The 15,681-nt window shown below is 28.8% G+C and overlaps 1 protein-coding gene across 3 annotated transcripts in view; it reads right to left on the bottom strand.

Moving 5' to 3' along the window:
- Window positions 1-201: 201 nt before the first annotated feature.
- LOC117182054 (piwi-like protein Siwi) overlaps window positions 202-15,681 on the bottom strand; it is a 37,771-nt gene continuing 22,291 nt past the window's right edge. The window contains exons 8-13 of one of the 3 annotated variants that reach the window (XR_004468255.1): window positions 11,173-11,452; window positions 10,231-10,583; window positions 6,633-7,047; window positions 6,170-6,551; window positions 978-1,294; window positions 519-606 (exon numbers count right to left, since the gene is read on the bottom strand). Coding sequence is in view for 2 of the 3 variants with exons in the window: in XM_033375077.1 (XP_033230968.1) it covers window positions 1,030-1,294; window positions 6,170-6,551; window positions 6,633-7,047; window positions 10,231-10,583; window positions 11,173-11,452 (1,695 nt within the window). In the remaining variant the exon portion in view is untranslated. Of the gene's footprint in view, window positions 1,295-6,169; window positions 6,552-6,632; window positions 7,048-10,230; window positions 10,584-11,172; window positions 11,453-15,681 lie in introns of all 3 variants that reach the window. The other 2 variants (XM_033375077.1, XM_033375078.1) reach the window with 2 other exon arrangements.

Genomic DNA, 15,681 nt, shown 5'->3' with positions numbered 1-15,681 from the left:
GTGGAAGATACTTAACAAAATAGAAAGAAGAATGGAGGGAGTTTTTTAATGCTAGAAACATATAAGTCGAGACTGGAATAAATTATTAAGAATTGGAAAAAAGGGAGAGGGAAAGACAATTAATAGAAAGATGAAGGATGATTAAAGAATCGAAATACGTGCTAACTTTACAGGAATGTTAGTCAATGAAAAACTTAGAAATTCTGTGATACAAATTTATATTTTCACAAATGTTTCGAAGATAAACGTTTTTTCTAATCAGGAACACTTATAACAGTAAGTAATAGTCGCAGAACCTTTAACAGATTTGTTAGCATAACAACTAAAATTGGGAAGAAATCACATGAATTAAATCAAAGCGTATAATTATTGCTTTGCGATCAACGCATAATTTATATTTCGTATCTTGAAATTAATCAACTTAATTAACTAATGGACATCTTCAAAGACTTGTTTACGGAAATCTCCGTACTTAATTTACAAACAAACACTGGAATATAAACTATAATTCTTATTATTTATCTATTAATTTTGTATTTAAAATCCAGCTGGAGAATCCTGGACATGTTCCTGGATGCGATCCTGCACAGGTAATTTGGACGTAACCTGTGCAGAAATTTTTATTTGTAAGTAATTATCGAAGACTGCAATTTATGCATTTTATTAATACAAGACAAGTAAATAAATGGGATTCTGTATCTATCATTATAAAAATATCACAAATTGTATGCTATGATTCGAGGCACATTTTATGCCACGTCTCTAAAAAATAATAATTACAATTTTTTTCTAAACTTCTCATCCTTATTTCCTTCCTCGACCCGGCCGTCAAAAGTAACAAATTAAATTTTGTAGTATTATAAAAATCAGGAATAGCAAAGACCTCTTAAATAAGTCGTCTTGTGAGGTAAGAAACCCGAAAGAGATTATTCGCAAATCTGAAGAGTCAGAAATATAAGATAATAAGCAAGTCTCACTTGTCATGAATTAGAATCTTGATTTTCCTATAGTTGCAAATCAGCTTATAAATTATAAATAATAGAGTAAGGTTTCGAGCAGAGCGCTCGGAGGTCTTTGAATCGCTTGGGAAACTAAAGCTGCCAGTTTGTGCGCATATTGGCAAGGCGCAGGAACTTTAACCGCCCCAGAGTAATTATAATACATCTGGGTTAATTTATAAGTCATTCTCTGAATTTTATCCGGAGTCCATCCGGAAGAATCTGAGATCACACTGTAAGCAGAAGGTGCGATTGTGCCTCTACCTCCACTCTGGGAGACGAGGAAAAAGTCATATCTGGAAATAAGCCGAAATTATCCAATCAGGGAATTAAAATAGGTATCAAAGACAAAAATTTGAATCACTCGCATTGAATGAACAGTGAAATTATATACTTCAAAAAGTTTTAAAAAATGAAGTTAAAGAAATTATACTAATTTAAATTTTAAGCCTAAAAAATTTAAGTGAGATTAAGGGCATGTTGTACGGTTGCCACGTGACCAAACCAGTCCTCGGTTATGAAAATATTTTTTGGTTTTCACCATGTCCAAAGGCAATGACTTATCGCTTTTAAAGACTGAAATATATAAAATGAGACAATAAATTGCGTTTGTATATTTAGTTTGAGTAATAATGTTGAAAAAAATTACCCGAGTAAAAAATAAATGTGTAAAATTGTTTTAATTTTTTTTAATTTCACTACGTTTACAAGGATTGAAATATCATGTTTCGATTTTGAAAGATTAATTAAAAAGTAGAAACGTGTTTATACATCAATCTTATTAGAATTTCAAAGAAATTTTATTTGTAAATTGATAAAATGGGATATTTCTAATTGAGTTTTACCACTTTGTAGAAAATGTTTGGTTTGATGCATTTCAGATTTTTTGATTCGCTTATGTATAGCACTGACATAAATTTTAGACTTAATCGTCTTAACATTCTAAAAACCAGTATAAATAATAAAATTTGCCGATTCTTTGAAAATCAACAAATAAGTGTATACAAAGTGTATACAAAATGTATGCAAAGTGTAGGCAAAGTGTTTGCAAAATGTATGTAAAGTGTATGCAAACGCTCTTTAGTGCTTTTTGTTAATCTTTCAATTTCTAAATACGATATCTTAGTCCGTGTGTACGTAGTAAGCACAAAACAAAAATTAAAATAATTTTACACATTTGTTTTTTACTCGGTTATTTTTATCAAAATTATTAATCTAGCCAAATATGCAAGCGCAATTTATTGCCTTTCCAGTGGACACAAAATTTGGCGACGTTTTTACGACATCGTTACGACTTCTTTACGACAACTTTATGACCTCCTATGTCCATGTAGTTAAATCGTCTCTGCGATATCGTAAATATGTTGTATGATCTGAAGATTTCTTTAAGATATCGTAAAGACACTCTAATGGCATGGACATTGGAGGGCGTAAAGTTGTCGTAAGGATGTCGTAACGATGTCGTAAAGACGTCGCCGAGTTTTGTGCCCACTGGGTTATTTCTCATATAGCAAACTTTGAGAGCGATATATCATTGCCTTTAGACATGGTTCTTGCCTCCTCATATTTATTTCCTCTTTTTATTTTTGTTTCAGAAAATAGTTTATTTACTTTATTTTTCAGAATTTTTCAAACATTTTAAAATTTCAATAGGAACGTCTTGTGGTTGTTCACCAATTTTTTAAATTGTATTATTGGTTTTATTTTCAGGAGTTTGACACATTGACTTACTTCTCTTCTACTGTAATAAATTTTATTTTCACAAAAATTCTTATTTATGTCCCTAATATCTCTTAAAAATATTCCTAAATTTTATTACTTCTTCTCTGAATAATCTAATATTCCTGAAAGGGAAAAAACTCCTAAAAATGAGGTCCAAAGAAGGTGGATTACATCGGATCACATGAAATTATGCTGGAGTACTCCACATATAAATATTAAATTTTTTTAACAAAAATAATAAATTTCTAGAAAAACAGACAAATTTTCAACAAAATACTTAAAGTTTCAACTTAAAACAATATATTTCTAACTATGTTAATTTATTAATATAGTTTATTAATTTTTAATCAAAAAAGATAAATTGTCAACGAAAAATTTAGTAATTGATGTTTCGACGCAAAGGCTTTTAAATTAAAAATTTTTTAAAATGTTGAAAGTCAACCAAAAAGACGAATTATCAACAAAAGCTTTCAGCTTATCATACAAAAAGGATACTTAAAAAAATGTTTTTTTTTCGAAAACAAGTGCTAATTTCCAACCAACTATTTGAATTTTTCAAGAATATAAATAAAATTTTAACCCAAAAATACTAGTTTTTAGCAAAATCGTTGAGCTTGTAACCAAAATTAGACCTTATACAAAATTGTAGAATTTCCTACAAACTAAATTATATTTTAACCAAATAAATTGATTTTCGATTAAAAACATACAATTTTAACCAAGAAAATTTATTTTCTAAATATTAGATTAACTTTCAACCAAATGATCAAATTTGTTGCCTGAGTATAAATTTCTAATCAAGAAGATTCATTTTCTAACAAAAAAAGAGAAATTTAAAAATAATACATGAATTTTTAGCCAAGCAATTGATTTTTTTACTGAAAAGATAACTTTTTATACAAACAGTTAAATTTTTTACTACAAAGTACAAATTTTCTGCCAAAATGAAGCATTCGCATTTGTATCGAAAAAAAAAATTTGTAAAGAAACACCGAAAAGTCAGAAAAATATTTGAATTTTTAATAAAGATTTTAATCAAATTATTTTTAACAGAAATCTACTCTTAAACAAGAAAAATTATTTTTTCAAGTAACAAAGTATTTTTACTCTTAATCAAGTAGCTTAATTTTCAACAAATAAGTTCCAATTAAAAAACCTGGTCAAATTTTTGACCAAAAAGATAAATTTACAACCGAAAAAACGAATTTTTAACCAAATAAAAACCAAAATTTAAAAAGAAAAAAGAATTTTCTATAAAATTCAAAAATTCCCAAACAAAAAGTTGAATTTTCAAATAAAAAGATTAATTTATTACCAAAAACTATGAATTTTCAACCAAAAAAAGATTAATTTTTAAACAAAAAGATTAATTTTGTACCGAAAAAAAGAATTTTTAACAAAATTTAAGACTTAAATTCAAGTTTTAAATTAATTTAATTCAAAAAAGGCAAATAATCACATTAAATTCAAGAATACTGAACAACAAAGTTTGAATTTTAACTAAAAAATATGAACTTTCAAACAAAAAGATTAATTTATTACCCAAAAGACGAATTTTCGACTAAATCAAAAAATAGAGTTTATTGAACTCTATTTTTTTAGAAAAAAATTTTTAAAAAAATTTTTTAGAAAGTAGTTCCAATTTAAAACTTTGTTTTCAAATTTTTAACCAAAAGATCAATTTTTAAACAAAAAGATTATTTTGCTACCAAAAAGGAATAAAGCTTTTACATAAAATTCAATAATTATGAAGCACGGGGTTGAATTTTTAACAAAATAATATGAAATTTGAAACAAAAAGAATAGTTTACTAACAAAAAAGATGAAGATTTTCTACCAAAAAAGATACAAATTTGCGATAGCATTAAAGAATTCTCTACCAAAAAGTGAAATTTTCAATTAAAAAGTATGAATTTTTAAACAAAAAGATTAATTAACCAACAAAAAACATCAAATTTTACATAAAATTAAAGTAAGTAGAATTTTTTATAAAATTCAAGAATTCTCAACTGAAATTTAAAGCTTTAACTAAAAAAGATGAATTTTTAAACAAAAAGTTTAATTTATGACCGAAAAAGAAGAATTTAAAATATAATTCAAGAATTCCCAAACAGAATGTTGAGTTTTAACTAAAAACATACATTTTAAAACAAAAAGATGAATTTAATAGCAAAAAAATTTAGTTTTTAATAGAATTCAGAAATTCTTATCTAAAAAGTTGAATTTTCAACAAAAAGATTAAATTTTGAAAAAAAAGATTAATTTGATACAAAAAAGACAAATAATCACATTAAATTCAAGACTTCTAAACAACAAAGTTGAATTTTTAACCAAAAAATATGAACTTTCAAACAAAAAGAAAAATTTGCTACCAAAAAAGACGAATTTTTAATAAAATTCAAGAATTTTCAATCAAGAAGTTTAATTTTCTTCTTACGAAAAAATTGAGTTTTTTAAGAAAGGAAGAAGTCTTAAAATGTTTAGACTTTAGATTCAATTCAGAACTTGGTTTTTAAATTTTTCCCAAACAAGATGAATTTTCAAACCAAACGATTATTTTGCTACCAAAAAAAAAAGATTTTTACATAAAATTCAAAAATTCTGAACCACGAAGTTGAATATTAAAAAAATGTAATTTTAAACAAAAAGAATAATTTGCTAACAATAAAAAATTAGATTTTTTATAAAATTCAAGAAATCTCAAACAAGAAGTTGAATTTTCGACTTTAAAAAATGCATTTTTTAACAAAAAGATTAATTTCAACCCGATAAACGAATTTTTAACAATATTCAAGTATTCTCAAACAAAAAGTGCAATTTTCAACTAAAATTGGTGAATTTTCAAAGAAAAAGAACAGACAATATTTTACATACAATTATTCTTCACCAAAAAGTTAAATTTTCCACAAAGATAGATGAATTTTTGAACAAAAAGTTTAATTATAACCGAAAAAGAAGAATTTGAAATAAAATTTAAGAATTCTCAAACCAAAAGTGAAAGTTTCAACTAAAAACATAAATTAAGAAAAAAAAGATTGATTTACTACCAAGTCAGACAAAATTTTACATAAAATTAAAGTACTATTCACGAAAAAGTTTAAGTTTCAACAAAAAAAATTCCCAGTGGGCACAAAATTTAACGACGTCTTTACGATATCTTTACGACATCTTTACGACATCCTATGTCCATGTCGTTTTGGTATCTTTGCGATATCGTAAAGACATCGTCGGATCATACGACTTATTTACGATATCTTTACTACGATATTTTTATAAATTCAAACTTTGCTTTGACTGGAACCCCCGCACCCTATCCAGTTGGTAACCGTGGGTTTCGCCCCCGCCTTCCCCGCCATCTAAAGTGATAACGTATTTTTTGGAAGATATCTTGTCAGAGTGGTTTCCCCTCGAATATCCCAAAGTAAATCTTATTTTCAAGTTCATCTTACCTGGCTGGATTCGTGACGACGTCATCAACGACGGTACCAGCGGGTGCATTTTCGTTATTGTAGAAAAAACGCGTGTTGATCTTCTTGGTCACGATGAGAAATGCCATTCTGACATTTGCAATTTCTCCGTCGTAGAGTTCAGCAAGTTTTCTCTTCAACTCCTGAACTTCAATTTCGTGAACAAAAGGAATCTGACCCTCGCCAACCCCGTCTCTGTAGAAAATAATCACTGAAGGTAGGATACCATTCAACCTTTGATACTGGCGACAAGCTTTCGTCATGTTAACCCCCAAGTCATTGGAGAGTTCCTCGCCGGAAGTGTGTGCACTCACTGCACTGAAGTAGCGACTCAAATGCCTATCAAGAGATGCCACCAAAGCCCCTGGAACAAATAGGAATTTTAAGACAATCAAAAGGAATTGATTCCTTAGCAAAAGATGATTGAAAAAGATTGAGTGCTAACCAAAGTCACGACCCTTTGTTGTCTTATCATGACAGACGTCAAAACCAGCCACCATGAAATTTCCTGAGGGTATTTCAACGGTCCATCCGGCGCCACCTAGTTTGCAATTCAGCTGAACAGCAATTTTTGTAGCTGCAGTCAGATTTGGTTTCCCTTTGGACATTATTGTTCTCGTCAGGACAACCTGGCTCAAGACAGGTCTATCGACGCAGCACTTCTTCTTGATCGCAGAGTATCGATCGAGATTGTTGTTTGGCACGAGACACATCACCAGCTGGGGATTTGACTTACTCATGACAGATTCTATCATTTCTGTGTAGTAGCTAGAGCGATCACCATAGAGCTCCGCGATCCTTGGTTTCTCGACTTTGAATCTCATTCCGTTAGCTGATCTGATGATGCCAGAAATAAATTCCTATAGCAAAAGAAAATAACTACACTGAAAATCTGGATTTAATCTTACTTTGGGGACTGAACGTGACATTAAATCCAGAGTCTCAAAAATATTTTGTCTCTCTCCTGCTTTTTCTCTTTCTTGTTTCTCTCTCTATTTTGTGACGCTTGGGTGATCACCGCACATTCTCCCGCAGATGCTCTCATGCATCACCACCGCGTGGCGACAATTCTCGGAAACATGATCACGGAATCCAGGTTTGAGTGTACTATTATTATGACTTTTTGAAGTAACAGGAGTATTTTTTATTTTAAAAACAATCCATAAAATAATATATCGGACGCTTTCACGATGATCCATTATGACTGACGTTTTGAAAACATTGCAGCTCGGTTCTTCAGGGCAAACCTGAAACTTAAGTATCAGGTTATGTAGTTTTTATGTATACTCTCTTCGATGCATGGGATTTGCCAGAACGCCAATTGGCTGCTTCATTGGCCAGTCAGCTGCGACCACTCAACGGGCACAACATTTGGCGACGTCTTTACGACATCGTTACGACATCGTGACGTCAACTTTACTCCATCCTATGTCTATGTCGTTTTTGTGTCCTTGCGATATCGTAAAGACATCTTCAGATCATAAGACTTATTTACGATGTAGTAAAGACACCTTAACGGCATGGACATAGGATGTCGTAAAGTTGTCGTGAAGATGTCGTAACGATGTCGTAAAGACGTCGCTAAATTTTCTGCCCACTAGGCAGTCTCCATTGTGGGACGCTCTGGCCAATCAGAGGCATCGTAGAGAGTATACATGAGAACAAAATAACCTGATGCTTGAGTTTCAGATTAGCTCTGAAGAAGTGAGCTGCAATGTTCACGAAACGCTGGCAAAAATTCTTACGACATCGTTAAGGCATATTTACGACAACCTTACGACATCGTATGTCCGTGTCGTTAAGGTGTCTTTACGATATCGTAAATAAGTCGTATGATCTGACGATGTCTTTACGATATAGCAAAGATACCGAAACGACATGGACATAGGATGTCGTAAAGATGTCGTAACGATGTCGTAAATATGTCGTGAAGATGTCGTTACGATGTCGTAAAGACGTAGAATAGACGTCGAATAGAATGTGTTAGAACCTATTTAAAAACTATTTAAAAATATTTTTTAAATATTTTAAATAATTTTCACATTTCTATCATTTCAACAAAATTTGAAAAAGATGTCACAAAATATCAATGATTTCTTAGAGATTTCTCAATTTTTAAATATTTTAAAATGATTTCAGATAGATTTAAAAGATTTTACAGACTTAAAGCATTTTCCAAAGATTTCAATAATTGCTCAAAGATGTTACAGCTTTCAAATACTTCGCAATGATTTCGGATGGATTTCAAAGATTTTACAAAGGCTTCAATTATTCCCTAAATATTTTACAAAGATTTCAATAATTTCATAAATATTAATAAACAAAAATTGTAATATATTGCAGACTTCTATAAGGACTTCAAAAATATTTGGATAGATTTCAAAGATTTCAAAGATTTCAACAATTTTTTACAGGTTTTACAGTTTTGAAATACTTCGAAAAGATTTCGGAAAGATTTAAATGCTTTTACAAATACGTTGATTATTTCGCAACAATATTCCATAAGTTCACAAATATTACAAAACATTTAAAAAATATTTTTAATCTTTCGCAAATTCGTAAAGATTGCAGAAAGATTTCCCAAAGATTTAACGAAGATTTTCCAGTTTTCAAATACTTCGAAAAAATTTCGGATAGATTTAAATTATTTTACGAAGACTTTAGTTATTTCTCAAATTTTTCATAATTTCACAAATATTACTAAATATCACACAGGTATTACCATAAATTAAAAAAATATTGTTAATATTTCGCACATTTCTAAAGATTTTATAAATAATAATTACAAAGATCTCACTCCCACTCCTAATTTCTCAAAGGTTTCAACGACTTTCCAAAGATTAAAAATATTTTGTAAAGATTAAAGTTATTTTTTAACTATTTCATAAATATTTCAAATGTTTCGCAAAAAATTCGGATAGTTTGAAAAAATTTCACAAAGCCCGCAATGATTTCCCATAGATTTCAACAACTTAAAAAATATAAGAAATATTTCGAAAATATTTTTCATGTTTCATAGAGATTTCAATAATTTTTCAAAGATTTGAAGGATTCAAAATATTTCATAAAGATTTCGAATAATCTCAAAAGATTCCACGGACATAAATGATTTCTCAAAGATTTCATGAATTTTACAAAAATTTATAAATATTTCAAATATTCGATAAAGATTTTAATGATTTCCCAAAGATTTTCAATAATTAACCATGCGTTAAAATATTCAACAACGATTTCAATAAATTCACAAAGATTGCCAAGATTTTACGAACATAAAAAATATTTGCCAAAATTTTACAAAGATTTCAAGTATTTCGCAAATATTCAAACAATTTCACAAATATTATTAAATGTCTAAAAAATATTTGTAATGTTTTACCAAGATTTTCATCATTTTTTAAAGATTCCACAAAGATTTTAAATGTTTTGCAAAAAAATCGGATGGTTTCAAAAGATTTTACAAAGATTGCAATGATTTCCCAAATATATTACAAAACTGTTAAGGTTTCGCGAAAATTTCGGATAGATTTAAAAGGTTTCACAGACTTCAATAATTTCCTTGAGATTTCAGCAATTAAAAATGTTGTTTAAAAATTATTTTATAAAGATTTCAATGATTTTCCAAAGAATTCAAAAATCTTACGAAGATTTCATATATTTGTTAAAGTTTTCAAATAGGATTAAAGAATTTTACGAATATTTCGAATAAATTACAAAGATTTCACAAATTCATAAATTATTGCACAATGATTTCAGGTAGATTTTTGAAAAGACAGAAATGATCCAGATCCTTTGAGTAGAAATAAAATTCAAATAAAATCCCGAATAAAATTCAGGATACTGGGAAATTCATCAAATGATCAATTTAATCATTTGAGTTCAGATGGGAGCAGCAAATTAATACTATGCCCCTCCTTGGGGGGTGTTTGAGGGGGGCAAGTGCCCCCTAAGGCTCCGCCGCCTCTGAGTAGAGGGGTATATATATGAAGGAGTAAAAAAACGCATTTGATTATAACCTAAAGCTATTAAACTAACAAAAAACTCACTTGGCAATCGTTCTTCATTCGTTGGGTGATGATGACAACCCAATCTCGAAGCTCAGTAGTAATAAGCATCTTATTAGCTCTGATTTCTCCATCCCAGTTTGCACCCCTGGGAGACAATGTCACTCCATCCGCCATGATGATTTTGTCTCTTGGAATGACTCTTCCCGTGAGATTGACGAGTTTGTTACCCAGCTTCAGTCCCCAGTCATTTAGTTCGTTGACGACTTTACTTTCGCGCAATAGACGCCTGTTGAAAGACATTAAACGCTCGATGCGAGCCTTTGGGTCCAGCTTCGTGTGTGTTGCTAACGCGTTCATTGTCGGGTAGTTCGATCTCATCTCATCAGTCAAACCTACGAAATTCAAATTAATATTCAAGAGTTTGTATTCACCCCATTTTCAATTTTTAACATTTGCTTGGTGTAGCTTGTGCATTTGAAAACTTGAACACTATTGGGAGCGTGCGATAATTTTGAGATTCTTCCAATAGATGGCGCTACTTGAACTATATCGCATCGAGGAATATTGGTACTATATGCCGTATTCACCAGATATCCCAAAGTCTAATTACCACCTCTTCCGATCCGTAAGTCCTGGACTCTCGGATCAAGGATTCACTTCTAATGAAGATGCCAAAAAATGGGTCGATTCGTGGATAGTTTCAAAAGACGAGTCGTTTTTCGGACGTGTTATCTGTATGCTGGTAGAAAGATAGAAGAAAGTAGTGGCTAGCGATGAATAATACTTTAAACCGTAAACTCGTAACCACTTTTTTAAAAAACAAATCCGTAATATTGACAAAATAGTCCTCAAAATTAAAGCACGCTCCCAATAAAGTTGCAAAATGTAAAGTTGTAAGCGTAAGGCTGTACAATCAATATTGGATCCCCAAATTATCTAATAATTTTCGTTTCTTACATCAATATTTTTATCAAAACTAACCCGTAGTTCTGCAGAGTTCGGGTACGAGATAGAGAAGCTCAGCTTGTCCTGCACGTCGATCCTTCGGTTTAGACCTGGATACCAACAGCGGTTGCGAATCGTTTCTGATAATTATACCATACTTGGTCTCATAATAGTTCTTATAGGAAATTCTTTCACCATCGCGAAGAGTGAAAGTGGAAGTTGGCCTAACCGAATAATCAACGTCGTCGATTCGATAAGTGTTATTGTTGTAACCAGTAAGGACAATCTGGCCCATGATTTCCTTTGAAAAGAATTTCTACAAAAAGAACAAAACCAAACGAAAATTCAATAATTTTTAGCTACGATTTATTTTCTTTAATAATTATTAATTTTCTTGTTGCTCTATAGAGTCCCTGAAAATAAAACCAAGAGTCCAACGACCTAATTTGGACAACCACCATAAATTGTTCCTAGAAATGATGTTTTGGCTAACTGAATATTTGAATGATATAAGAAATTTCAAAATTTTGCCTTTCACATTAATTTCTGCCATATACAATTGAAACATTCTTTAAAAAAAGGTCAACTCCTACTACTAAATTTACTGATCAATGATTTTTCAAATCATGTTAATTTTTCTAAGTTAAAAATTCCCAGAATCGGAAGTATATTTACAACAAGACGAAATTATTAGTCTTTTTAAACATCAGATTCTTCATTATAACTTATAGACTTTACGGAAATCATGAGATTCGCGGAATTAATATACTTTATGAAATTCGAAAAATAATTAGAGTTCGCGTAATTAATAGAATTTATAGACGTTATGGAATTTGCTGAATTAATGCAAATCGTAAAATTAGCGAAATTCTCGAGATTCATTATATTCGTGTCATTTAAAGAAATTTATAGAATTCGTGTAATTTCCGGCATTTGTAGAATTCGTGAAATTTGCAGAATTGATAGAAATCATGGAATTTGCGTAATTCGTAGAATTTTCGGAATTCCTGGAATTCATGATATTCGCAGAATTCATGGAATTCCTGGTATTCGCGAAATTCATGGAATTAATGATATTCGCGGAATTCATGGAATTCCTGGTATTGGCGAAATTCATGGATTTAATGTTATTCGCGGAATTTCTGGATTAGCGGAATTTATGGCATTCGCGGAATTCATTAAATTCGCAGAATTTTTGAAATTGTGGAATTCATAGAATTCATCAAAATTCGCAAAACATGTAAAATTTTGAGAATTCACAGTATTTGTGAAATTCATGGAATTTGGTGAATTAATTGAAATCTGGAATGTGCGAAATTCATGGAATTTGCTGAATTAATATAATTTTCGGTTTTTGCGGAATTTTTCTAATTCGCGGAATTCATAATATTCCGGTTATACGCGGAATTCATGAAATTTACTTTAGTAATTTAAAATTGACAGATTTTATTTTTGGTTTAATATGGTTGGGCATTCTTGAAATTGGTTAAAAAATCGTTTTTTCGTCATAAAATTAATCTTTTTGTTGAAAAATTTCTCTTTTTGGATTAAAATTTAACAACAACGTTAACAAATTTTAAAAAATAACAATTTTTGTATGATTTTTCAGAATTTATGTTTAAAATGTATCTTTTTAGTAGAAAATTTAACTATTTTGTTGAAAATTACTTTTTTGGTTTAAAAATTATTTTGGTAGTTTAAAATTTACATATTCCATTTTGGTCGAAAATAGGGGTTTTTTGAGTAAGAATTCAACTTCTTGTTAAGAGTAAAATTTGGTTTTTATTGAAAACTATTCAATTTTAGTTAAAAATTTAAGTTTTCTGCGTTTTTGGTAGAAAATGATTCATTTAGTTGAAAAATTCAAGTTTTTGGTTGAGAATTCTTGAATTTTATTGAAAGTTCGTTTTTTTTGCAGTAACTTATTCTTGTTTAAAAATTCCAATTTTTGGTTCAAAATGTAATAATTCCGTTTTGAAGTTGAACCACTTAAAAGAAAATACAATTTTTGTTTGACGATTCAAAGTTTTAGTCAGAAATTTATCTCTTTAATTGGAAATTAAATCAACTTGTTGAAAATTCCTTTTTTTGGTTGAAAAATTACTTTAGTAATTAGAAATCTACCTGTCCCATTTTTAGTCGAAAATCCATTCTTGTTAAGTAAGAATAACACCTTTTGTTAAAATTGAACTATTTTTTTTAACAATTGTTTTTCTTTTTGTGTTCAAAATTAATCTAATTCAATTGAAAATTCAACCTTCAGGTTGAGAGTTCTTGTATTTTGTTGCAAATTCATCCTTTTTCGAATAACATTAAATTTTTTATCAAAATTTCATATTTTAATTTGATAGTTCAACTGTTTTGTATAGAAAATTCGACATTTTGCCTTGAAAGTTCAATAACACCCACCGTTTTGGATAGAAGTTTTTTTTAACTAATTTAAAAATTGTTTGCTGAAATAAATGAAGCGACAAAAATAATGCCAAGGCCAGAAATCGTGCAACTAAAAAGTTTTTTTGAGAAAATATTTAAATGTACCTTAAATTTATCCACATATTTTTTAATAAAACGAATAAGGTCTTAGATTATTTTAAAAAATAAATAATACCTGGGAAAACATTTTTCGATTTTTATTATCGATTTATTCAGATTCTTCATTAGAATCTTCAAGATCTGAAGAAGATTCACTCTGTTGTAGAAAATTTAAGAGCTCAATCGTTTTATTCAAAGATATCTGGATAAATGTTAAAAAAAAAAACATTATGAAAATCACTTTCAGAATATCTGTTTTCGAAATTAAATGAAAAGAAAAAACAAAGTAACTGATTTTACATTTCTTATTTATTATTTAAAAAATGTTATTGAGGGGATTAGTTTTATATCGTTGTATTGTTTTACGTTTGGAGTGCCAAAAAATGATAAACTAGCGCAGAGTAAACAATAATTGATAGTTTTTGATAATAAAAGAATATGCAAACAAATTAATTACATAATAATGTGAATGACAAAGAAATTATTAAAATAATTGACTAATTTATTGACTGATAATATACACTCAGTCAATTATTTAATTAGTTTCTTTATCGCTTACATTATTATTTAATTAAATTTTTGCATACTCTTTTATCATCAATACCAATTAATTCGTATATTTTTTAATTTTATTTCTACTACCGGTATTCTGGAAATGATTTTCACAAAAGTAAATACATTAAACATGAACATACTTTATAGAGCCAAACGTATTATTTAAACAATTTTACATAATTTCACAGTTTTTAACAAAAGAAATAGACAATAAATATTTTAAAAATTGCGCATAAGAAAATTATTTGTTGAAAAAATGTTTTTTAGGATTTTCCATAATTATATGTTTTTCGAATTATATTACAAGAAATTAAAAAAAAAACGAAATTAGACTTAAAAAATTAACTTTTAAGCTTATAATTGTTTATATTATAAATAAATATATTGATGAAATCCATTAATCAGGCATTTGTCAACGGAACAATTCGGTTTTTTTCTATGTCAACTTTTTAATCAGGAACTTCATTATAACTTCAGACAAATTCATAATTTTTGTATTAATTTTTGTGCATTTTGAAAACAAATTTAATAAACAAATTTATTGTTAAGGCACCTGTGGACCAAAAACTTATTTTTTTTTATGTCAAAGTTTTAATTAGAATCTCCATGATAAATGCTACAACATTCATGATGAGTGGATAAATTTTATGACTTTTTAAAACAAATTTAACAAACAAATGTATTATTCGAGCATCTGTACGCGGAAAAATTCGTTTACTCGATGTCAGTCTTTTTTATTTAGAACTTCATGATGATTTCATAACAATTTATAATTGGTTGATAAATTTTATATTTTTTCAAAAACATAATTAATGTTAAAAGTGCAATATTTGGGCATTTGTCGATGGAAAAATAATTTTTTTCTTCAATATCCTGATTTAAAAAGTTGACAAAGAAAAAAACGAATTTTTCTGCAGACAAATACCTGATTAATGCATTTTTTAAATAAAATTGTTTAAAGAAATCATAAAATTTATTAACTTATTATGAATGTTGCTAAAATTCTCATAAAGCTCCTAATTGAAACGACTGCCATTGAAAAAACCGAATTTTTCTGCCGATGAATTTCCGACCAATGCATTTGTTTAAGAAATTAATATTAATGAACAAAATGAACAAAAATGGCTGATTACTGCATTTGTTCATTAAATTTATTTTTAATGTAAACAATTATGATCTTACGAAAAAAAATTTTTATATTTATTTTTTTCACTTAAATTTCTTGCAATGTAACTTGACAAACGTATAATTATGGAAAATCGTAGAAACTTCTTTTTAAGAAATAATTTGTTTAAAAAATTATTTTTCCCATTGTATAATATTGAAACATATTTAAATAATTTTACTCTATGTAACTTAGGTGATTTCAACAATTTTCGCGTTAGTGACGAATGCTGGTGGCCTTCTCAGCATAAAACACTAACCAGCTATGACTCTCAGTTGGAACTATTCGCTCCC

This window comes from Belonocnema kinseyi, chromosome 10, assembly GCF_010883055.1.
Source record: "Belonocnema kinseyi isolate 2016_QV_RU_SX_M_011 chromosome 10, B_treatae_v1, whole genome shotgun sequence".
In the NCBI taxonomy this organism is placed as follows: domain Eukaryota; kingdom Metazoa; phylum Arthropoda; class Insecta; order Hymenoptera; family Cynipidae; genus Belonocnema; species Belonocnema kinseyi.
Note: the sequence above shows the minus strand (reverse complement) of the source record. Positions and strands in the feature narration are given on the sequence as shown.